The sequence below is a fragment of the Fukomys damarensis genome, unplaced genomic scaffold, assembly GCF_012274545.1.
Source record: "Fukomys damarensis isolate Sample0158 unplaced genomic scaffold, DMR_v1.0_HiC HiC_scaffold_13, whole genome shotgun sequence".
NCBI lineage: Eukaryota > Metazoa > Chordata > Mammalia > Rodentia > Bathyergidae > Fukomys > Fukomys damarensis.
The window spans coordinates 25,369,174-25,393,927 of record NW_022900925.1 but is presented as its reverse complement, the minus strand read 5'-3'; the positions used below and the strand labels follow the sequence as shown (position 1 = coordinate 25,393,927).

General features: G+C 52.9%; 1 protein-coding gene and 1 long non-coding RNA gene across 2 annotated transcripts in view; one reads left to right on the top strand and one right to left on the bottom strand.

Annotated features, from left to right (window-relative positions):
• The window catches only part of LOC117285873, a 92,097-nt gene extending 91,809 nt beyond the window's left edge, over window positions 1-288 (top strand). The window contains exon 3 of the long non-coding RNA XR_004516981.1: window positions 230-288. This is a non-coding gene — a long non-coding RNA (uncharacterized LOC117285873). The remainder of the gene's footprint in view (window positions 1-229) is intronic.
• Window positions 289-638: 350 nt separating this feature from the next.
• Tbx4 (T-box transcription factor 4) overlaps window positions 639-24,754 on the bottom strand; it is a 36,099-nt gene continuing 11,983 nt past the window's right edge. Inside the window, 8 exon segments of the mRNA XM_033762923.1 lie at window positions 639-1,750; window positions 4,000-4,232; window positions 4,318-4,406; window positions 5,331-5,483; window positions 15,127-15,274; window positions 16,059-16,178; window positions 23,875-23,969; window positions 24,706-24,754. The exon segment at window positions 24,706-24,754 is cut by the window's right edge and continues 98 nt beyond it. Of these exon segments, the coding sequence (XP_033618814.1) occupies window positions 1,128-1,750; window positions 4,000-4,232; window positions 4,318-4,406; window positions 5,331-5,483; window positions 15,127-15,274; window positions 16,059-16,178; window positions 23,875-23,969; window positions 24,706-24,754 (1,510 nt within the window). The 3' untranslated portion in view covers window positions 639-1,127.

Here is a 24,754-nt window from a genome sequence, read left to right as displayed (position 1 = left end):
TTATTTATATAATATATAAATAGCTATTCAGCATGCAAAGAGTTTAGGGATTTCCCAAATTTAATGTAGCGCTCACCCCAGCCACCCTGACAGTGTGGTGATGTCTGATGCTAGCGGACAGGGCTGAGGACCAAGCAGTCACACCCTAGAGAAAAATGGTCTTTGCTCCTCTGAGCACACTGGCTGGATTTACTGGAAGAAATTAATTTTTTTCAATTCTCTTTGGCAGGTCTCGCTTCAGAGACACAGGTTTTCTGGGAGCCGAACAGGCCCACGGGAGATTGGCCCTGACAGGACTCCCGGGGACGCTGCCAGGTGAGGTGCACATCAGGACTGCTGGCCATGGGTGCAGAGGGTACTGGACAGGCCAAGTCGTGTGACCCAGAGGGAGATGGCACACTGGGGACCCAAGGGGAGGGCTCCGTACTTTACCACAAAGCCCAAATGATAACAGAGATACTACTAGTTGCACTTTCCCTACTTGTGAAGGAAAAGGGAAGAGAATATTTAAAACTACCCATGAGGTGGCACATGGCACACGAGCCTCTCTGCAAGTCACCTCTCAGACCTTAACAGCTCCTGGACCAACCTCCAGGCTACCGACTGAGCTGCTGGCTGAACTCTGAAAGTGCACTCGCACTCGGGGAGTCTCAGAGAGTCTCAGGGAGTCTCTCGGACTCTCCAGAAGCCACAGGAGGGGCCCTGTGTTTCCCTTGCATGTGGAAGGCCAGAACCCCAAGGTGTGCACGGAGGCCTCCCACCCCAGCAAAGTGAATCTCTCCCTGAGGCAAAGAGAGACTTCAACTCCTGGCCCCTGACTGAATTCAACTGTAGTATGAAAACCTCTAAATAACTCCAATGAATCCTACACTCCTACCCTGTGCCCGGGCAGGTCAAGAGATGCCAGGTAACAGGTCCCCAGTCCTGCAGCCAAAATTATTTCTTAGACGGTTGGGGTTTCTCTTTTCCTGGCCTCAGCTATGTGTCAGAAGACAGATCCACGCACACACCTGCCTTTGCACACTCACACCCTTTGAAATACCTTCCTGGGTTTCTGGGTGGTGCGGGCCACCCACAGAGGTTAACACTGATTGACAGGTCCTGGGGCTGTCAGGGAGACGGGGCAGTCATCCATCAGTCCAGTTCTCCACAGTCCCCATTCCTGAATGATACTGTAAGGAAGACTCCCGGGTCAAGGAGAAGCTCTGAGAGTAGAGAAACTCACTGGCAGCGTTCAGGTGCGGTGGAGAGGGCGGCTTCCTCTCACAGCCTGGGGGGAGGCTGCGCTCTCTCGGGAAGGAGGCCGTGGGACCCCGCTCCCGGACCTGAGACTGTGACAGCTGATTGTAGACACTGAAGTGGGCGTTTCCTGGTGGCTGGGAGCTCTGCGCAGAGATAGTGGGCAGCCGAGGCATCATAGTGGTGGCCGTGAAGTGCGTGGGGAAGGGCTGGTAAGGCACAGTTTCCATGGTCTGAACGCTGTAGCTGGTGTACGGCGAGACCGACGTCCACATGTTACAGCTCAGCGGGGGCGGGGGCAAATCGTCCACCCCAGACACCCCGGCAATCTCAGGCCCTGAGCTGGAGTACATACAGGCTTCTCTGGGAGTCACCTCACTGCAGTAGGAGGGGCTCAGCATCTGTTGGTCGTAGGGAGGGGGAGAACGGAAGTAGTGATCTTCTGCCACCGAAGAGGGAGCTTCCAGGTAGGATCGCTTGCAGGGTAACTCCAGGTGGCGGGCACTATCTGCTGGAAGACAGGAAATACTCAGGAAGAGTCATTTTCACCAGCCCTGGGCCCAGGGCACCCCAATGGACAGCCAGCCGTTGTCGCTCAGCGCTTGCTCTCGCCTTGTGTTACCATGTTACTCCCAGAACCATTTTAATCAGCTACGGCTTTTATGGGTGGCAGCAGTGAAGAAGTGGCCAGAATATGGACCCTCTTCTAAGGCCAGGGGGGACGCCCCATCCCCAGACACTGAGTGACATGCTGAGCTGGGCTCCGCGCAACTCTGATCTTTTGTCAACCTGACTCCCAGGGTGGTAAGAGGCTCCGGCACACACTAGATTCTCAGGCCAGGCTGGCCCTGGTCATGGAAAGTGGTGGCAGCCGCCAGGCCAAACGAGGCCGGGAGATGAAGCACCTGAAGCAGCTGGACAATTAAAGGCACGCTGTCTGCTCCTGAGGAGGGCTGGGGTTAGCTCCAGGCAACGTTTTGTTGTTTATGAAAGAGGAAGTTAACCCTACCGTGTTCAATGAAGACCCATCAGACAGTTGTCACCCAGATCCTGACACAACTGTGTCAAAATAATCGAGCAATGGAGCTGAGTTGGGCATGGTGGCACATGCTTGTAATCTCAGCACTTGAGAGGCTCAGGTAGACAACTACAAGTTTGAGCCCAGCCTGGGTGACTTAGTAAGACCCTGTTTAAAAAAGAAGAAAACAGGTTGAGGGGAGGCTAGGGATGTAGTTCAATATGAAGGCCTTGGGTTCAATCCCCGCAGTATAGCAAAAAGCAAAGGAGAGGGGCAAAAGAATAAAAAGAGAAAAGAAGGAAAAAGGCTGTTAAGTGAAAAGGGTGACATATAGTCTGGAGAAAGAAGACATCAGAGGCCACAAATCATAACTGAGGATCTTTCAGCATCCTCAATTATGAGGCCTTAACTCTTAACTGTGGGCTAGAGTAGCAGCCTACTCAATGAGTAACAGAACACTTCTCCATGGCTTATCTTGGCCCCCGGCCTTCTGTTTTCTCCAGGGGTTCATTCTGGGAGCTGTGTGTGTGCACAGGGCAGGGCGGCCTGGATGATGGGGGCTCAGTTCAAAGCCTTCACTCACCATGCCCTTTGGGCATCGGGGGCCTCTCACCTGCCAAGGAAACTCACTGCCCTCCCTCACCAGCCTCTCCCTTGCTCTCACACAGCAAGGTTCTCCTTTCTCCTTGTACTCAGCTCTTTGCTTGGCAGGTGGCATAGTCACTCTGGGTCAGGAATCAGCAAAGGGCCAGACAGTAAATGTCTTAGACTCTGAGGGCCACACAGTCTGTGTCACAAGTACTCGGCTCTGCTGCTGTCCCATGACAGCAGTACATAAATGCATGATATGGCCGTGTTCCAGGAAAACTTATTGATGGATGCTAACATTTGAAATTCCACATAGTGTTTGCATATCATGAAAACTCTTCTTTTGGCTTTTTTCAACTACGTAAAAACTATTTTGATCAGGCAGCAAGCTAGCTCTGGTCCAATTCCACAGTGTGCCGACCCCTGGTCAAGGTCACTGAGTTCTAATGGGGCTTACACAGAGGATACCTGGAGCTCTGCCCGTGCGGCTCTTAGGAACAGGGCTCAAAGAACATTCCAGATTACAAGGAAAAGTCCCCAGACTCGTTCCCAAGAGAACATCAATGGCTGAGTGAGGCCTTCCAGTGGGGCAACACTAATCACCCCCATTCTACCCATGGAGAAACTGAGGCCTCGCAGAAGAGCATGGACATTACGATTCCCAGTCCAGGGCCCTTCACAAAGCAGCCCAGCATGCAGACTGCTGTTGCTCATCTTCCTGGTCCCCAGTCTGATTCTCAAATAGCTCACGTCTGCCCCCAAACAGTCCCTGCAGTTAGGCAAGGGTGGAGAGCGCTGCACACAGGCCTGTGGGTCTCCCTGCTCTGTGGCTGAGGCTGCTTCCATCAGTAAAGCCCCAACCCAAGACCCTATGGCCCAGGAAAACCCGCTTCCTCCTGAGCCTCTAGGTAGAGCGCAGCTGGGCTTTGTGTCTTCTTCGCCCACCACGGCAGCTTCCCGAGCAGTGACAGCAAAGCAACACCTGGAACTCGGCAGGGGCCCAGCATGGAGACCCCAGGGCCCCACGCTGTCAGTGCAGATTCCAGAGGTCACATAAAGAACAGCAGTCCTGCGCGGGCCAAGGTGGCCCTGAGCCTGGCCATGGTCCCCACCCTCGGCCCGGCTCCGCTGTGGAGCCCCCAACCCCAGGCTACCTCGTCTCTTCAGGCAGTGATAGAAGAGGCTGGAGTCCCGCTGGGGTGGGAAGGAGTTGAGGGGCAGGTCCTGTGGCTCGGCCGCACCGAACTGCATGTGGGCCCCGTTTTCATACTGATAGTGCTGCAGGGCCTGGTGGGCACCGTGCAGGGGGCTGACGGGCTTGGCGGAGAGCTGGCTGGAGACGAGCCTCTGCCTCATGATGCTTTTGGAGATCACGGGATACTCCTTGCTGGAGGGGTGGAGAGACAGACAGTGAGGCTGCTTTGAAGGCTACCCAGTCGGCCCACCCTTGCCCTGGGTGGGGGCAGCCCCACCTCTGCAGCCGGGCCACACGGAGGTCACTGTCGTCACTGCCCCGGAAGCCCTTGGCGAAAGGATTGTTCTCAATTTTCAGCTGTGTGATCTGTCAGGAGAGGACACACAGTAGAGACACTGGGAGGAGAGGACCAGGCTGCCCGCGGCCCTCCTCCCCCAGCCCAGGCACACTGAGCGCGCAGGGAAGGTTGGGGAGGGGCAGCCCTGTGACAGTGCAGAGTCACACTTGGTCCTCCCTGGCCTTGCCACCCTTGCCTGGCTTGTCCCTGGCTACCCTCCATTAAGCTTGTTCCAGTCCTGGAGTCTTCCTCCTGCACAGTCCACCTCTCCTGAGGCCCCGAAACAGCTTCCTGCCATGTCACCCCACCTAGTGCAACTGCCATCAGGTTCTGAAGGGCTGTTCTAAATGCAAATTTGACTCTGTCACTTTTTCTGCCTAAAATCCACCACAGCTGACGGCCCTGCCCACCTAGCCGGTCCCAAGGTGCCATCATGTGAAAAAACGCCCTGACAAAGGGGGAAGCAGCAAGGTAGAGTGGCAGGAGGGCCCTGAGGACCCCAGGGGTGGCTGGGGCTGGAGAGGCCTGAGGGTGGGGTTGGGGTGGGTAGATATCCAGGCATCTCCCAGCTAACAGCTCCAGGGACTTCTTTCCTCCTTTTCTACCCCTCTCTCCAGGCCCAGCATCTGCCTCTGCTGGCACCCAGAGGAAGCATACGGAAGAAAGAGGCCTAGCACTCAGACAAGGCAGGCTGTAGGTTCCCAGGCGTCACAGCTGCTGGCTGTGGGCTCTGGCCTTCCCTGAGCTCCGAGTTTGGCTCAGTGGCTCTGGGCACCAGGAACCGGCTTTTCTGCCTCCCACACCTTTCCCATCCCCCCAGTGCAAAGACTGTGTCTTGTCTCCTGCTCAACACTGGATGGGGACGGACTTGCTGCCCTGGAGGACATGGCAGGCTGGGAAGCGCCGTCAAACCTCTGCAGTAGTGCCAGGTGTGTGTAGGGGTGCACTTGTACCTTGTGATTCTGGTAGGAGGTCACCGAGATGAAGGAGGTCTCTGGGAACACGTGAGTGCAGAAGGCTGTGTTTTTAGAGCCAAAGGCGTTGTTCTCATCGGCTTTAACAATGTGGAGCCGGGGCTGGTACTTGTGCATGGAGTTGAGGATGATCTAGAAGAGAAGGGTGTTGATCTGAGCTCCAGGTCCCCACCCTCTGCTCCATGGCTGAGTTCAGCAGGCCTCCGGCTGGTTTCCTCCCCCTAAAAACCTAGGGCCCAGGCCTGACCAGAAAGGTCCCGAAGCTCCCAAGTGAAGAGCTGGTCGCCAGGACCCCAGCTCTGGTCTCGCAGTCCCGCTGAGCCCCAGGCCTCCCTGTCGTGACTGACGCTCACTGCGGCCACGGGGACCTCAGGAAGAAGTCCTCAGTTTCTAAACCCAGTGAGTGCAGCGGAGTGGAGGAGCAACATTTCTGAGTTGGAGGCAGAAGTTCAGGATGCTGCTGACTCATGGTCACTCGGCTTCTCTGAGCCTCATTTTCAAGTATATAAGTGGCATCACGGTCTGCAACTTCTCTCAAGTGTCCCTCTCCTGTGTGGCCTGACTTTCCCAGAAATGCCCACTATGAGTGCTGGGCTGCTGCTGCTCCCTCTGTCAGAGCCGAAGGCTTTGCGGGAGACGGCGGGACAAGCAGAGGAAAAGACCCAACTTTGTTGTCAGGGTGTCCATCATTCTCCACCCTGGGTGTGGGGACACCAGGTGCAGCTGCTCTGGGACCAGCCAAGCAGCTCCATCCTGCAGGGACGGTTGATAGGAGCTATAGTCCAAAGTGGGAGGCCAGTGATGTTCTGAAAATAATGCCAGAGAAGCCTGGAAGTCCTGGGTACCCCAGCGCCATGGGAGGGGAAAGCAGGTAACCCCAGATGGACAAAGCTTAACAAAGTGCCCTCAAGGCTCGGCCACTGGAGCCTGGGGAGTTAACACACGGTAGTTGTTGCTGCAAACCTGCTTGGTTTCTTTTTGCTGTGCCCCACAGTAGCGGCTCCAACATGTGCCATTAAAATGTATTTTTTATTGTTGACATTTGCCAGACACCCTCCCCTTTGGAGGCAGGACCAGGAATGTGGGGCATTTTATCAGCACCGCTGCATCTCTTAACCCTTTTGTTTCTGTCTTGGCTAGGCCTGCCCTGGCCTTTGGGTCCCATCCCCTTTGAGTTCCTTCCTCCCTGCCCTGGGGTGCCCCTTCCTTGGGTTGGCCCTGCAGGCTCCCACCCTTCCTGGTTCCCAGGGGCCAGGCTCACTGCTGCAGCTGAGTGAGAGATTTAACCCTTTGGTGACCAGACTGCAAGAGAAAGGCCAGAGTCCACCTCTTCCATGGCAGGCTTGGCTAAAGCCTGAGGCCTGGAAGGATCTGCTCTCATGGAGCCACGTGGGCAGGGACAGCCCAGCAAGCAGGCTCAGCTGAAGCTGAGGGTGGCCTAGCAGCTTGGGAGCTGGTTGTGGGCTCTGCCCTTCCCTGGACTCCCGTTGGCTGGGTGGCTTCAGCAAGCAACTGCCAGTCTTCAGTCCTCTGTCACCACCTGGTGACAAGCTGTGGGTCCTCTTGGGGCAAGTACAGAGCTTCCCAAACCCTAAGCCAAGTCCTGTAGGGGGCACTGCCCACAGTGACGCCTCTCAGTGGAGGAAACTAGAGACAGAGTCCTGCCCTGGGAGGCCTCAGCACACGTTTTCCGGAAGCTGGGAATGTTCCCACAGGAAGAGGAGCTCATCTTGGGCAGCACCTCCTAACCCCTGCAAGTCCTTGGTCACCCTGGAGGGTTCATCAAGCCACAGGAGCCCACAAAGACCCTCAGTTCCCTGAAGACTGGGCAATACACATCCAAGAGGGCCCCAGATCCCTGCCTCCTCAAGGGCTTTGTTATATGCTACTGTCCTAATTTTTCTTCCCCATTCTCTCACTTTCTAGGCCTGTCCTCTCTTCTGGGAAGGCCCAGCCATTCTAAGAAAACTTTCTCAGGACCTCGGGCTGGCTCTGAACTCTCAGTTCTGAAACTTCCTCCCTGTGCATTTTCTAGTTGGATGCTTCCTATTTCTTCTCCTTCCTTTTCCAGTTTCTTTCAATTTTTGTTCTTTTTATTCGTGCACATTTGTGTAAATGAGATCACATTCCTTGTGGGGAGTCGGTACCTAGCACATCCTAACTCTTCTATTTCTTCTTTCTCTTCAGGTAAGTGATAAAATCCTCCAGAAAAAGGGTCCCTAGCTTTCATTCTTTTGCTACTCTAGGCTCCTCGGCCCTAAGACAGGATGGACTAAGTGTGGGGTGGGGCTTGAGAGTGGGAAGATCTGGGCCATGACTGCAAACCAGCTGTGGGAATGTCACTGAGCTCCTCCTCTCCGGTCTTTACTTCACTCACTAATCTCTGAGGCAATTTTCAAGCCACAGATTGAGATTAAACACACGTGCAGAGAATCTTTCTGTGGTCACTCATGCGGCCCTCCTCTAATGCAGGACCAGACCCTGGTCACTCTGGCTCTCCTGGGGTGGCAGCACAAAGGGAAGACAGAACAGTGGGGTGACAGAACCCCAGGCCACAGGCATCGACACGCAGTGAGGCTGTGTAGGACCCTCGGGACAGCTGGACAGTCTCAGGTAGTCCTTGTCCAGTCAGAGCGCAGGGCATCGTCACCAGTCCCCCTTTCCTATCACTGTCACCTACCTCCAAGTCCAGTCAGTGAGAAGGTCCCATGAGTCTGTGAACAAAAGCCTCTCCATCCCCCCCTCCCGCACACCTTGCCCAGGTCCCCACCTCTGGCTGGGCTTTCCCATGTCATCTCTGGCTACTTCCTCCTATTAGGACACTCTCTTGCTTAAAATCTTCTGGGCCCCCAGGGAAATGGCACATTGCCATTTTGTCTTCCCTTCTCTTGCCCCCATGTCCTCCAGTGCTACCACTGCTCTCCAGTACCCAGTAAATTGCCTTATATTCAGAATGCCACCTTTAATGGTTTTCTCCTGGCCCTTGGAGTAGGCCAAAGACCTGGTGACTGGGAGCAAGACTGCCAAGCCTACCTTCTAGGGGAGGGAACCAGACTGGCTGGCAGGGAAAGCTGGGAAGGGAGAAACTGCCGGCAGGAACCACAAGGAAAGTGTAGGCTTGGCCATGGAGAAGTAAAGAAGAGCGCAGAGGCCTCTGTGTGTCGCTGTGTCCTGAGCAAGCTCTTTCCCTCCTGCTCCTGAGGTGCCCACTGGAAAGCGGGCCTCGGACTAAGTGATCCCAAACGCCCCTCCCAATACTTGAGAGTCAGGAACCTGGACCGGCATCTAGAACAAAGCCTCACCCATGGAACCAGCACAAATGTAAACCCGAACCTCAGTCCCATCAGCCTGGGAAAACAGAAAACCAACTGGGTGACTGGCTTTTCTCAGAATTTCCTCTCACACTACATTCAACTTCTTTGCCAGAGCTTCATATTTACATTTGCTGCAGAGGTCACCGGGCCAAACGGGCCTGCCAAGTCAACGACCCTGCCACGTGACCGGCCCCGTCCTCATCATTGTTTCACGGCAATGGGATTCATTATGTTCTGGCCACAGTTCAGAGGCCTGTTCTATTTTAACGATGGCAATAGCACCAAACGTCCAACTCCTCAAGAGCGTGCCAATGCGTGCTTAGCCACAGAGACCCAGATACATCTCCATTAGCAGCACAGAACACTGGGGCAAGGAAAGGCAGACCGTAAAGACCATTCTAGTCCAGCCCCCTAATTTTACATATGCAAAGCAGAAGGCTCAGAGTGGGAACGTGACTTGCCCAAGGAGGCATAGCTGGTTAGACACGGTCTGAATGGAGCCCAGATGGCCTTTGAGAGAGCATGTGCTGCTCAGCCGGCTCAGGGACTAGTGATAAGGTGCTAACCCCACACTGTAAGGGACGTGGACCCCACAGACCCTACTGTCTGCCACAGAACATGACATATCTGGGTGCTAGCCACACAGCGGTAGGGCTAGGGTCCAAAGTGGGCTAATGTCCATTTTGGTGTATATTAAAGCCAGATTTACTCTGCATCATAATTTCATTTTCGAAAGGCTTTCCATCATCCACCTTAAACTCCCTCACACCATAAAGAGGTTAGATCAGAGACAAGTCCTGCTGCTTAAAGAGAAAAGAAAAAAAAAACAACAATAGCAGCAACAAAAAGCCCTGAGACTCAGGTACAGGACTGGTCTAAGGAAAATCTAAACCAGGACCAAGGCAGGTGGCCCTTTAGCCCACTCAGGAGGCCTTGTCTGGACAGGTCCTAGGTCTCACTCCCAGGGCAGCAACCCAGGGGTCCTCCCACAAGACCTGAAATCTTCCTGTCTTTCCCCACAGCAAATGCAATGCCACCCAGGGTTCACTGAGTACATACCTATGTGCCAGGCCCTGCTAGGTGTTTTACATACATCTTCATAATTAATCTTCTAACCTCTTTACAAAGTAGGCATCTTTATCATCCTCGTTTTAACAGACAAGGGACTGAGCACCAGAAGGAGAAGGCATTTGCCCAACAGCAGACAAGAGATTTGAGGCAAGGCTAGAATCAGTATTCATTTCCAAGCTTGTGCTCTTCCCCTTACCTGGCTGGGGAGAGGCAGGCCCGATATGGATTTCTAGTGCATCCGTAGCTCCCCACCAAACCAGCAGGAGCTTGGCACATTGTCGGGGCTCAGCAAATATGAGGGAAAAAAGAGGAAAAAGGGAGAGACATTGCTGTGGGTCACCACTGGCAAGTTAACACCACAAGGTTTAGAGGGACATCTGCCCTGGCAGAAAAAGGGCCACCCCCTTTGGCAGTTTGCTTATTCGCTTGCTGTCTACCAGTACCCACTGGTTTTCAGACACGGTCCTAGGTCCTCACGTATGATGGTGAGGAAAAACCTCATAGTGCACTATCTAGCGAGGAAGGCGCATAGCCATGCAAAAAATCAAACAAAAAGAAGTGGTGAGAAAACAGTTGGAAGAAAGACCACACTTACAAGGGCAATGCCCGCCAGCCACCCAACAGGAAGTGGGTAGGGCCTTAGGAAAGATGCCCAGATACACTCTGAAGGACAAGGCGTGGCTACGGCACAGAGAAGGGAGGTCCCATCTGTCCTCCTGAAGTAAATTTTAAAGGAATTCCAATACAAATACAAATAAGTGGGCTGGGGATTTGGCTCAGTGGTTCTGCCGCCTGCCTTGCAAGCATAAGCACCCAAGTTTGATTCCCGGTACCAAAAAAGAGAAAGAAAAGAAAACAAATACAAATAAGTTTCTTTAAGACCACGAGCTGATTCTAAAATTCATGTGAAAAATAGACTAAACCAGCCAAGAAAAATTTGAGAAAGGAGGACAAGCCAGATGAGCCCTGCCAGACATTATAAAGTGCCAGTGAAGGACAGGCACTGAACAGATACAAGTTCACAAGGGCTCATCCGTGCAGAAATATGGGGTCCTACACTGGGGCCAAGGGACTCTTCTATTACTGCTGTTAGGACAACGAGGAGCTCTAGAAAAGAGAAAAGAGTTGGCTTCAAATATCAAATGCCAGGGTGGTTTCCAAAACGATCAATAGTTTAAGTGTAAAAATAAATCCATGAAGTACTAGAAGAAAATTTTAAAAAAAGAGCGGGAGGGCTGGGGATTTAGCTCAGTGGTACCCACATATGCCTGACAAGTGCAAGGTCCTGAGTTTGATCCCTGGCACTGGAAAAAAAAAATTAAAAAGGAGTGGATAAAGACTTTTGATTACTCAAAATCCAGAGTGTAAGAAATGGGTAAATTCAATCAGGAACTTCTGCGTGGGGAGCATTACTCTCAGCCAAACCAAATGATAAACTAGGAAAACGTACAACTCATATAAATATAGGAGCTAAATCTTCCTAATTTGTAAAAGCTTCCAAAGTTCATGAGATCAAAAGCCTAAGAGAAAAAATAGCAAAGGATAATAGCAACTCACAGAAAAAGGAAACAGGAAAAGATGCTTAACCTCATTCACAATAAAGGAAATAAAACTAAAACTGATATTTACATTTCCCTATCAAACTGGCAAAAATCTACAAGTCTGCCTTCCTTCCCCTAGGTAAGAGCACAGCTTGGTGGAAACACACATTGGTAAAACTACCACAGAGAACAATTTGGTGAGATTTTCAAACACTCAAATCCAAATACACTTCAACAGGTACTGCACAGATATCCCCAGCACAGTGCAAAATGACGTTATGCCCAAGCTTATTCAAAAGAGGAAAAAAATTAACAAGGCACTTAATGCCTTCAATCAGGACTGGCTAAACAATTTGTAGGACAATTACATGATAAATTGTATGCAGTTGTACAAAAGGAAGATGCACGCTTTCTATGAATCGAATGATCTCCAAGATATATCAAGGTGCAAAAAAACATTTATGTAATACATCATTAAAGGGAGAGTTTGAGGTTATGTATCCTGTCTGTGTGTGGAAAAAAATGCTGGAAAAAAAACAACAGTGGTTACCTGTGCCGAGGGCTGCAAGAAATCAGCTGGATGGGAAATGAGTAGAAAGACCTGTCACATTGAAGGCATTTTTATTCAACGATTTATTTTTAAACCCTGTGACAATATTTCCTATTTAAAAATGAATTTTGGTACGGCACAGAGGTGCATACCTATGATCTCAGCTACTTGGGAGGCTGAGGTAGAAAGACTGCAAGTTCAAGACTAGCCTGGGCAACTCAGTGAGACAGTCTCCAAGTAAAAATTCTTAAAGATAGGCACGCGTGCATCACATGTGTGTGCGCACATGCACACGCACATGCAACGGGGATGTGTGTCAGTGGTATGGCACCTGCTTAGCATGGTTCAATCCCAGTATCACACACACACACACACACACACACACTTGCACAGAAAGAATAGACAAGAAAGGGCTGGGGATTTAGCTTAGTAATTCGGGTGCCTGCCTCTCAAGTGCAAGGACTGGACTTCGATCACTGGAACCAAAAAAGAAAAGAAAAGAAAAAAAAATTAAAGACACAAATAAGCATCAAATTAGAACTCTGTTAAAGCACTAGGATGAGAAAGTGCACAAGTGCCCAGTGCTCTGACAGCACGGGATGGAGACCCTGCATTTTCTCTCTGTGATGTTGCACCTGAACTTGGATCTGAACTCAGGAGTGAGTAATTCGGTGAAGAGGGAAGGAAGATGGAAGATCATCCCAGGCCCATGAGGCAGGAGCAATGTGGTCAGAGCCCAGGCCTGGCCTTTAGGAGCATCTGGCCACGTGGTCAGAGGGGCTCCTGTTCTGGGGTTCGGATGCAACAGAGGACCAGATACCAGGCCCAAGTCTTCACCTGCACCCTGGTCAATCAAAGAGCAGCCTTCGTGATGGAGGGAGTCTGGGAAGGGAGGGAAATGAGGAAAACACACACAATCCCAGACCGGCTGCACTACCCCTCCTATGCCCAGGTTTTCTCCTGGAGGCTTTCTGTGCAGGTGAATTTGCAGCTACCCTTGGGGTTGAGGAAATGAGGTGAGCTGGACTTGAGAATTTCTAAGCTAGGAGGACACTGAGTCCAGCTGGCAGAACTCAGGATGATACCGCAAGCACTCAAAGTGGTTCTCAGCTTCACCATGATGGCCCCAGTCCCAGCTCATACCTGGGTCCGGCCTTTTTCCCAAGGAGCGATCCCAGCCCTTTGGTGGGAGCATGGTAGGCTGCCAAAAGGGTAGCAGGGAAACTCTCAAAGTTTACCTGGCTAGAGAAAGTTCCTCGAGGCCAGGAAGCTTTCAGGGAAAACTGAAAAGGAGGAAGGTGACTTTTTCACCCACCTTTCAAAGGGGCTCACCTTCCTCACTGGCACAGGCCAAGGAGCAAAAGGCCAAGGTCCCAGTGATCTGCCTTGCCCCGATTTGGCCAGGAAGCTAGTTCACCCTCCATAGCCCTTGTCTGCCCCAGAGGCTGCTCCCTCTTCAGTGATATTCCAGGTAGCTGAATAACATACCTGGGTCCAAAAGGAAGGGAAGTGGGGCCACAAGAATGCACTGCTAAGAACAGAAGACACAGGTTGGGTCCGGGTCCGATCACCTGCTCTCTCACTCCCAGCTCCCGAGACAGCCTCCTCTCCCTGAGCTCCACGGCACAGCGGCACAGCAGCCAACAAACTACACATGCTGGCTAAGTGCAGAATGAAGGGAGAAGCGAGACCTCCCTCATCTCATCCCTCAGGGGAGAAAGCTGAAATGGACAAAATCCCTATGCCAAGGAGAGGTTGAACCCAGGCAGACAAGGCAAGTGCACCCCCAGACTGTCAGGCAGCCCCACGACGCAGACTGAAGAGCAGATGCAGGTTTATCGCCAAACCCTCATACAGCCATCCGAGAGGCACGGAGGCTGGGAAACCCTGCTACAGGCCAGTAAAGCTGAGAGCACCCCCATTTCCTAAAGAAGGCCCAGCATTTCAACGCTTGGCCCCACCCCCACCATTTCCACAGGGGTTGAGGTGGCAGAGGAGTCCTCTGAGGTACCCTGCAGCTGGGAACCCTGACAACAAGCCAAAGCAGTCAGAACCCTGTCAGAGCTGATGTCTAGGTCCTTCCGGCCACCCAAAGAGGCAGCTCCAGCTCAGCCGCAGCACAGCTCCAGACTCACCCCACAGTCTGTCCTGCGCCATCTGTGGGTGTCTGACTTTAGGCGTGTCTAGGTTCCCCGCTGCCACCGCAGAGGCCCTCCCTACATTTTCAAGACTGGTGCCACAGTCTGGCCAAACAGAGAAAGTCCAATGGGAGTCAAGAACAGATAAACAGGAGTTGATTAGGCTGAATATTATCCTCACTACTTATTTATACATCAATGCCTGAGAGCCGACCACCAAGAGAAATTAAAACCAGGGAGCTGCTGCTTACCAGTTACCTACCAATTGATTTCAAAAAGAGGAACTATTGTTCACGGAACCCTTCTTTGCACACAGCTCCCCAGGGGCACAACTGAGGCACAGAAGAGGGAGCTGCACACACACACTGCCATTCTACCCTGAGCATCATGTGTACAGCAGGGTCAAGCATCCGACAGCCTCCCCCACCCTTTATTCCACCTCACCCCCGCCTGGGCTTCCAGAGTGACCACAGGAGTCCGGAGAGGCAGGACCTGAGCCCTGGCAAAAAGTACCAGCTTCCAGGCTTCTGACTGTCATACATTTAAACTAAAAATGTCCACATAAAATCTGGGCCTGCCAGGGCCAGAGAGAGAATGGATGAGCTTGGGGTGTCAGCAGCAGCATCCCTGGGGCTTCAGAATCCCTTTCCTGAGAACCAGATCCCAGGCTGAGCCAGGCAGGAGCTGACCCAGAAGCAGGCCAGCAGCTGGTATGCACCAGAGAGGGGCTTCCCAATTCATTTCAGGAAGCTTGGTCTGCATCCTGCTCTGGCAAGAACAGATTTTAGAAAACCGAAGCTGGGAGATTTGGCCCATGAAATAATCACCATGAGAGCTACCATGTATTTAGAGCCTCGCATCTGCAAAGTGCTTCCTGCCTATTCTCTCATTTGAGTTTCACCAGCATGAAAAGTACATATGGTCATCTCTGTCCTCCAGACAAGAAAACTCAAGTCCAAAGGGGTTCAGACGCGTGCCCAGGAAGCGGGAGCGGAGGGTTACAGCTGTCTGTGGGATCACAGCCGGGTCCCCCCACAAACTGGCCTCCACGTGCCAAGACCCGCAGCTGGACACAGAGTGAGTCCTCCCCATCCCTGGCCCCGCCTGTCCCGACCCCGGCGCTGCCCCAGGACGCCTCCGAACAAGAGGCTTCATTCTTACGTGGCCAAAGGGGTCCAGGTGGTTGTTTGTCAGCTTCAGCTTCTGGAAAGAGACCAGCTGGCGCATCCAGTGGGCCCCCGTGGCGGGAGAATCCGGGTGGACATACAGCCTTCCTGGCATAGCCGGCTCGGCCTTTCCAGCCACCATCCTGCCAACAGAGCAGACAGAGCAGTTGCAGTTGATCACATTAGGGCCTGGGAAGCCCAAATTCCCCGAACCCTCTGAGAGAAAATCTCCAATGACCAAGAGGAAAAACACAGCTTCAACTGAGGATGTGGGGTAGGAGGGAGGGCAGGGAACAGTGTCTGAAGCAGTTTGGAACCTCTTGTACTTCACTTGCAGCAGTGAACATTTACTTGAGAGACAGGCTAATCACAAAGATCCTGGGAGATTTAGGCATTTTGTGTCTTATCGATTTAATGATGGTTCTGGGGATAAAACCCAGGGCCTTGTACATGCTAAGCGAACACTACCACTGAGCTACATCCCCAGCCCCTATGTTTATAACTTTCCAATGTTATAAATTGTATTAGTTGGAGGGAGTTTCTCAGAGAACCTAGAAAACTTTTAAATGGCTTGCCTCAAAAACAATGGTCAGAAATTAACTGAGTTCTAATCTGGCTCAGAGGGAGAACAGAAACAGGGCCCTTGCCAGGAACTGGCCACCAAATGCCTCCTCCTCAGCCCATCTCTACAGGCCCTCACCCCACCATGGAGCCTGGGGCTCTGGCCAGCTGCCCAGTCCATGAGCGAGTACTGCTCGGAGCTCCAGGGGCAGACAGGGTGCTGAGGAGCAGGTGTGCAGACCCTGGCCGACCCTCCTCTCCCTCTGCAGAGCCCAGTACAGGCAGCGGGTCTGAGGCTGTGGAGCTCTGGGCAGTCACTCAGGGGGAGGGAGGCAGCTGAGGGAAGGCTGGTCCCAGGCCTCTTACCATTTGTTGTCACAGAATTTGTAGCGATGGTCATCTGCGGGAACGATGTCAATCAGCAGGATGTACTTGGTCTTGGGGTTCATGCCTGTGACCTTTACCTTGTAGCTGGGGAACATCCTCCTGGTGGAACCGAAGGGTTGGGCAGAGCATGGACAGCACCAGGAGAGATGGCACAGAGTGAGCAAGGGACAGACTTTTAGCAAGAGACCCCGGCCCTCTTGCTAGCTGTGTGACATCTCCCTTCGCCCTTGCTGCCCTACAGAGGGCTTGCCTAGCTGCTTTCTCCAAGTCCCTGAAGCCATCAGTCTGAGACAGTATATATAATGCTGCCCCAATCCTCTAAGGGTGGGGCCTGCTGTCTGTGAACCAGTGAAGCACAGAGACCCTGGTCAGAATTGTGGGAGAGGAGGTCAACACCAACCTCACCACCTTAATTTCCTTCCTGTCCTTTGCCAGCCCATGCACAACTAAAGCTTGGGGCGCCATCACAGGGGGCCAGTGCAGATGACCTAGAAGCCTTGTCCGCTGTTTCCATGAGCAATGAGACACCTCCTCTGGGTCAGGTCTAGGGAACACTCTGGGCCTTAAACCAACACCAGGAAATCGGAGGGAGCAACTGAACACCCTGGCAGGTCTAGGCTCTTCTGGTTTGCTTGGCTGGGGTCCTTCTCACTGTGAGTGTCTCCCTTGGCCCTATGCACCCAAACTGGGAATCAAGAAAGTTGGTCCAGGAGCCTCATGTACAATAGTGTGGATTCTGAAGCCACCCTAACATGATCCACAGCCTGGTCCCACCTCTGATGACCCTGAGGCCCTAGGCAACTTGCAACTCCAAGATTTCTGGGTCTATTTGTGACTATTACCACCCATCCCTGCTCGCCTTCATCACAAATCAGTGGTACAACATACTTCTATGAAAATGGATTCACAGAAAAAGCAAGTTTTCCATTTCCTGCAGCCCATGCTGAGGCTGTCCAAGACCTTGAGGCCCAAGGAAGATTCTAGAGAAGGATTCCCCAGGTCCCTCGGCACACACACAGCAGCGTACACATCCTGCAGGGGCACAGCTCCCTCCCCTGGTCACCAGTCCCTGACACTGGGCTTCACCAGAAGGAAACAGACAGAACTTCCCACATTTCCCCTCCACGCCCCCTGCCTCTTTCACACTTATCTTCCCCAGAAGTAATCCATTCTCAGGAGAGAGGCGGGATCCAAACCTAACTGCAGACACTTAGGGGAATGGGAACAAGTCCCCCTGAGCTGTGATACTGCACAACCAGACCACTCCAGGGGTGAGTCCTCTGCCTCTCCAACCCAAGACAGTATGGGGAGCCTCCTGAGAAGTTGCCCTGGACAGCTCTAACAGATTAGCATACCTGTTTTGTGAACAGCGGTGCCAGCTTACTTGGATAGGGCAGGATTTCCAGAAAGGATCAAGGCCTCCATAAAACAGACCGGACAGCAAGACCCCAGCACCCTGAGAGGAAGAGTTCCACTCCATCCCAGACATACTGCAGGGGCGACTGCTCAAGCGCATGTGCAGGAGCACAAGGCGCAAGTGCGCATGTGCGCAGGGTGGGGGGCAGTTCTAGCCGCAAGTCTAGGGACTTATAAACCGTGTGGAAGAATTTGTCTCAGATGTCAACTGAAAGCATTTTCAAATGTCCACCCCACCCCCTCTTCAAGGATGGGGGAAGTGAGAGGGCTCAAGAACCCAATCCTTCCTGCTTTGCACCAGCCCCCTGCCCGGCCTGGGGGCACAGCTGGAGCCTGTGCCACCCTCTGTCCTAACCCTTTCTCAAAGCTGGTGGGTCTAAAGCTGAAGGGGAAGAGCAGCAGCTGCCTCCTCTCCCTCCTCGCTGAGAGAAGGCCAAGAATCCTGTCCCCTCCCAGCCACCATTTTGTAACTGCTACATAAATGGCCACAAAATGGGGCAGTGTTGACTGTGCCTTGGCTGGCCTGGCACCTCAGGCTTACTCTTGAACTGTTTTTCCTGTAATCACCCCAGAGGGCAACAGCAGAGGGCAGCCATGGCTTCCTTCCAGGACCAGGGTCTACATAGGCAGCCAGAAGGAAATGGCCTGCTGCCACTTCATCCATTTCAAAACCTAGGTGAAGGAGGCTGAAGGACTCTGTCCTCCTTCTCCTCTCTATTATACCTTGCTTCAGCAGCTATGAGCTTGGGTGCTTTTTAGAAGGCCTCCGAGGAGCCTGTTCTCCAGCTAGAAGCTGGTATCTGTGATCTGGCCCTTCCCAGAAGATGTCCATGAACCGGACAGCTGATGGATAATAGCCTCAGAGAGACCCTGATTCTAGGACAGTACCTCTTGCCCTCTGCCTCCTCTGCCTACGAATTCCCCTCTTCCTAGGGCAGCAGCCCTCAGCTTACAAGAAGGGAAGGTAGCTGGATACCTGGTCTGAATGGGCAGCCAAAAGTCCTCCACTGCAAGCCAGGTGTGGTGGTGGACGCCTGCAATCTCAGCACTCAGGAGGCTGAGGCAGGAGAATCACTGTATTTTAAACCAGTCTGGGCTACACAGAAAGTTCAAGGCCAGCCTGAATTATATAGTAAGATTCCGTCTCAAAAACAAAACAGAACAAAACACCACACTCCCCTGCTACAGGCTGAACTGGCTGGTCTCAGGAGCTCCATCGCCTTTATGGAAACAGATGGGCAGTGCAGTTTGGGGACTGCTTCTGGGCCACTTGGAACACTGCGGTGTTGCAGGTGTGGGGGGATCAGCACTATTATCTCCCCACCTAGGCGGCTCCAGAAGGATGAAAGGCTGGCCGGGGTGGAGGAAGAGCTGGACGCCAGAGTGAGGAACACTTCCGTCCACCCCACCGGCCTCTGCCCTTGGTTACCGGAGAGGCAGAGGCCGAAGATGGAGGTCAAAGGCCTGGCGTGGGGTGTTGGCCAGGTTAGTCTGTCTCGGGACCGAGTCGGGGCTGCGCTCTGGAGCTGCGACTGCCGCCAAAGTAAAGGTCTTCGCTAACGAAACCTATGAAACCACGGACCGAGTCCTAAGTGAAGGCTCTGATTTATGACATAAAATGTACCTGAAAACCAACACCCGAAGGGGAAAGGAAGGCCTCCGCGGGCTGGGGCGGGGCGGGAGGGAGGCACCGCGGCTGGTCTCCGAGGCTGTCACCGGCCTGCCCCAGCTCCGGCTCCTCTGGCAACACCGAGCGTCCGCAGCACCTTCTCCTGCAGCGTCCGAGCCCTGTCCACGCCCAGCGGATCGAACCCCCAGGCAGCTGGGGCTCTCCCAGCACCCCACACGCGGAAGCGGCCCCGCCACCCGCCCGGGAGCAGATGAAAGCCCTTGTCTCTACGATCCTGATCCCGCCTCCAAATCAGTGGGGGCTACAGCCTTTATCTGCATCAACTGCCTAGGGGCTCCGAGGCTCTCGGGCCCCGGGGGAGGGTTTAGGGGCATCTTGATTGGGGCAACAAATCTGTAAAAGCGAAGTTACAGCTGAAAGGGGACGGTGGCGCTGGCTGGGCTGGAGAGCGGCTGCTCCGGGTCAAAGGGGCTGTCAAATTCAAGGTGCTGACCCTCTCGGTCCCCTGCCCATGCCGAGGGAGAGGGCAGAGAAGAGCAGACCTAGGGACCCTAAGCCCAGCCCCGCGCATCCTTGACTTCCCTAGAAGTCAGGGCTCCAGGAACCTTCCCCCAAATGCAGGCGCAAAAACAAATCAAAGGAGCGAGAAGCCGGAGAGCGGTGTCCAGAGGGTCCGCAGTGCAGACTGGGGACACACGTAGGCCTTCTGGGGGCTCCCGATGTTTTCTTCTTTTACCTGCACGTGTGTTCGTTTTGTGACAGTCTATAAAGAGCTGTACACTAAGATTTGTGCACTCTTCTGCAGAAATTTTCCACTTCCACGAAATCTACATTATAAATCACATCTGCTTAGACCCAATGCCTCGGTGCCCAGAATCTGAAGGAAAAGAAAAAGTGCCGCCCGCGATACGCAGGGGGCCCTGGAAGCCCCACCCATCCACCCTCTATCCCTAAAGTCCAGGGGTCTTTAAGAAGAGTCTGGGTGGTTAGGAAGAAGCCAGAGCCAGCAACCAAGACTGAGGTTAGGGTGGGGCTGCCCGCGCTGCCTGTTCTGGAGCCAAAGATTCCCGAGAGTCCCGCTTCACAGGCTCTCGCTCGAGTGAGCATTTTTAAGAAATATTTTCCCTGAGGGGAGGGGTAGGGTGAGGGTGTGTGGAATGGATGTTGTTTGGGAGGTCAGCTTCTTCTGAGAGTTTTTTTTTTTTTAAGGCACTTCCTTCTGATGGACTTTTGCTTGCAGAAAATACTTTAAGAAGAGATCAAAGCACTCTCTCCCCAACCCACTTTCCCAGTGTCTTCAACCCTTACTTCTCTTATCATCCACGCCACTGAGCTCTGACGCTCTGTATACAGAGCAAGGGCAATTGGCTTTGAAGCCCCGGATTAAGCCTGGCCAAATCCTTGCCTCAGAATAACAAACAATACAGGTTCAACAGGAGTTCTCATCAGTAGTTCATTTTTCAAACGCAAATTCACTGTCACTAACAATAGCAACATTGAACTCAACAGGCTCTGAAGGCTGATAGCGGAGATTTATCTGGTGGCAAAACCACGACCTAGGAGTAGGCCAGTCAGACAGTTAGGAAATTTTCATTTTGGGGAGGTTTATATTTGAATTTTTTGTGGCGCTCACTTTTATCTGTGTTTGAGAGAAAATGCAGTTTCTCACATGTATCAAGCTTGGCAGGGATACAAAGAGGCCAAGACAGAGGTCTGCTTTCCGCATGAGCCCTCTGGGCACAGAGGTCTGGAAGGGACAGAGAATGGCTGGGGAGGAGCTCAGCCCCCATTGGACACATGACAGCAGGGGTCCTGAGTGTTTAGAAGTTGGTGTTTCACCCTGTGGTTGGCATTTTATTCATTAGATGCATTGGCAATTCAATCACTATCCAGTGAAGGGGACAGGACTCTTCTGCCCTTTGGCCTTCAGTCTTTCAAGAATGTAGTGGGCACAGGCAAGAACTCAAACTGGCTTGAGAATATTCTAGGTGCCCTTTCCGCAGGGCCCCATCCTCCCACAGCCAGACAGCAATACTCATGTTCCCAACCAGCCAAGGTCTCTAATCCAGTTTGAGCAGAGCCCTGTAAAAAATTTAGGGTCTTGTTCTGGGGGTGAGGTACCTCATCTGCTTGGCTTGTGTGGACTTGGAAATTGCCTAACTTCCCTTCTCTGGGGTTTGGTTTATGTTCTATTGGTTCCCTTCCAGCCCTTGCAGTCAAGGAATCTATGATTCAAGGTTCAGGAGAAAGGTCCAGGCTATCTGCTGAAAAATGAAAGTCTCCAAGGAAGAGAGACACAGGGAGAGCACGGGATAGAATGCTGAGGAGCCACCAGCCCACACAGAGCAAGCTGCATCCAGAGGCTGCCCTCGCACAGTGATCAGGGCAGTGCAAGTGGTTTCTAAAGACAGACACAGCAGTGCATACCTGTAATCCCAGCTACACAGGAGGCTGAGGCTAGAGGACTGCAAAATCAAGGTCAGCCTGAGGAAATGAGTGAGAATGTCTCAAAATAAAATAAAAAGAATAGAGTTCAGTAGTAGCATGCCCCTGGGTTCCATACACAGTACAGAAAAAGAAAAAAAAAGTGGCCTATAAAAGATAGTGAGGGGCCGAGGATTTAGCTCAGTGGTGCCGCCCGCCTGCCTTGCAAGTACAAGGTCCCAAGTTCAACCCCCAATACCAAAAACAAAAACAAAAACGAAAACAAAAAAAGGTAAAATAAAAAAGACAGTGAGGAACCAGGTGTGGTGGTACATGTCTATAATCTCAGCATTGTGGGAGGTTGAGGCAGAAAAATCACAATTCAGAGCCCAGCTTGGGCAATTTAGCAACTTAGGAAAATGCAAGAGGAAACTAGGTCCATGAGAACCAGGGGGAATTGGATTGGGGTGGGGAGGAGGCTAGCTGCTCTAAGAGCCAGACCCTTTGCAAGGACAACTTCTTGCCAGAAAAATGAAAGAGCTGTAATTGGCCAGCATCATCACAGCTGTTTTTAAACTATTAACATCACTACCTGAGGCAGAACTCTGAGCCTCACTAGGATCAGGCGCAAACATTTCCTGAAGCCACTCACCTCTGAAGTGTGCAAGTGGATGTATTGGGAGCGAGGAGGAAAGAGAACCCACACAGGTGGAGGAAAACCCCTAGGGAGAACCACAGATGCCTTTTGTTTAAAATGGCCCAGCCAGACAAGCCCAGAAAACATATGGCCATTTACTTTCAAGAGACAAGGTTAGTTCTGCTGCCTAGAAAGGGAAATTCTTTCTTTTTTCCTTCTCTCCATCCCATCCAACATAAAAACGAAGAAAATGTCCTCTCTGTGCACCTGTAATCTACTTGATTTACCCAGCAACATTCGCTGGACTCCCTGATTTGAGTCTCACAGTCACCAAAAAGGAAGGTGAGCAGGCACATCCGTGCTTACCTGAGGCCGTGGAGTTATAGGTAGTGTAACACTCCATGCGGAAAAGGCACCTGACCCTCTTCCTCCACGACTGCTCCTTGTGGACCCACAACCAACTCCTCTACTGCATCCTCCTTCCTCATCCCAAAACACAGCAAACCAGGCCCTGAAGCCAGCCTGCTTCCTCCCTGCTAGGGTTCCTGAAAACAACCTTGCGAACTCCCTGACTGAGGCACGAGGTGGCTGTGTGCCCAGGATTCCACCTTCCACAAATAAAGGAAACTTTACTGCCCACCTGTGAGCACAGGCAGGAAGGACCACAACACCCTTACACTGCACCCCGCACCCGCAAACCACAGCTTTTGTTTCTTTTAAATGGTGCTATGCTAAGTGCTCTATGATGACTGTGAAGTAGTTTTACAGATGGAGGGTGGAGGGGGCATTAAGTCCCTGGTCTGAAGGTTGCACAGATGGAAATAACTGAGTTGGAACTGGAACGCTCACCCCAATCCATGGTCTGCTCCAGACCATGGAGAGTTCACCATCTTATTTCCCCCAGATCTCAATTATGGACCCACAGCTGAGCAAAGGGACATTTTTCCACCAAACTCCGGTGTGTGTATGTGGAAGGGGCACAGTGGGAGAAGAGAGTGTTTCTAAACCTGGATCTTCCCGTGTCCAAAGCAACCTCCCTTCACCTGACCACCCCTCTCCTGGCTGTTCCTGCCCCACCCTGGTGAATCTCTGTCATCCCTTGTCTGCCTCTTCCTCCTCTCCTCTCCATTTTCTCCCACAGACACCAGCACATTTTAAAGATGTTTCCACTTTATAAATCATGCCTCTCTGGCAGCCACCTGAGAGCTGCTCCCCCAGCAACACAAACTTGGTGCCCAGTGGAAGGGGCTAGAAACAGGAGCATCCCTGAGAGGAGAGACTTGGAGTTTGCACTGCTGGAGAAGGGTAGTTACTGGGAATAAAAAATCATAGTTGTGTCCTTCCCTGTTTACGGTTTTCTTAGGGGTATCTCCTGGTCCCTACCCCAAGCAATGAAAGAACCGCTTCCTCCTCCCCACAGGTTCCCAAAGAGCAGAGGACAAAGCAGCCCTGGGGAAGCCAGTAGTGCTGGCTGGGGGCTGGCAGAGACCACCTTCATTTGCATGTAACTTGCATGTTCCTACCTCTCCTCTCCAGCCTCCAAGAACCCCAGAGGAGTCTCCGGGTGTAGGGATGTCGATCTGAGACCCAAGTGGCAGCTGAACTCCCACAGGCCCCCAGGACCAAACACCGAGAGGACTGCTCAGAAGTCCTCTGAAGATAGTGCCCAAGTAATCTCCAGCTCTGACCTGCCCGCTTTGGTGATGATCATCTCGGTGCCCGCCTCGTGGAATTTCTTCCAGAGCTCCTTCTCATGCAGCCCCACCTTGATGTTCTCGATGGTCTGGGGAGGGAAGGGAAGGCGGGGGCTCCTGTCTGGCTGGTCCACGGCTCCAGGTGGAGCCTGCGAAGGGAGAATGCCGACCCGAAGAAGCAGCGAAGAAGCGGGCTGATGCGGGAGGCCAGGAGCCTGTGCCTCCAGATCTCATTTCACAAAATGATTTTGAACCGAGGTGAAATTTAAAATTTTAATCAGTGGTTCAAAGTCCCTCTTTTAGGGCTACACCTCAGGTGGGCCCGGAGACCCACAGCGGACCGCTCCAGCGTAGGCCACACACGCCTACACAACATCCACACTTTGCACCGCTGGCCTGGCCGCAGCCATCGGCCTGCTGGCTACCCGCGGACACAGGAGAGAACAGGGGGCATCCACACACAGGAGTCTCTCGTCGTAGAATCATCGGGTGACAGCGTCATCGTCTGGGAGGCCTGGAATCCCGGGTAACCTCTGTGCGCACCCTAGCTCGGTGCTGAAGCTCCCGGGCTCCCGCCTCTGCCCTCTGGGGCCCTAGGAGCTGGGTGCTTGGCCTCGCTCGCTCCCCTGCTGCAGAGATCTCCCTCCCGCCTGCCTGAGCAGCCCCGACGCTTCCAGGTGGTGAAGGCCCCAAAAGCACAGGCGCGAGCTGTTCGGGTGGAGGATGAAGAGGCAGAGCATGCGGACACAGCGCGCATCAGCCGGGTGACTCGCGCAGGGACACCAACCAATGCCGACGTCCACCGCGGGGATGGCGCAGACCTACCTGCTCGGCGGCGGTGGCAGTGGCGATGTCGGTGCCCGGGCCCGGGGGG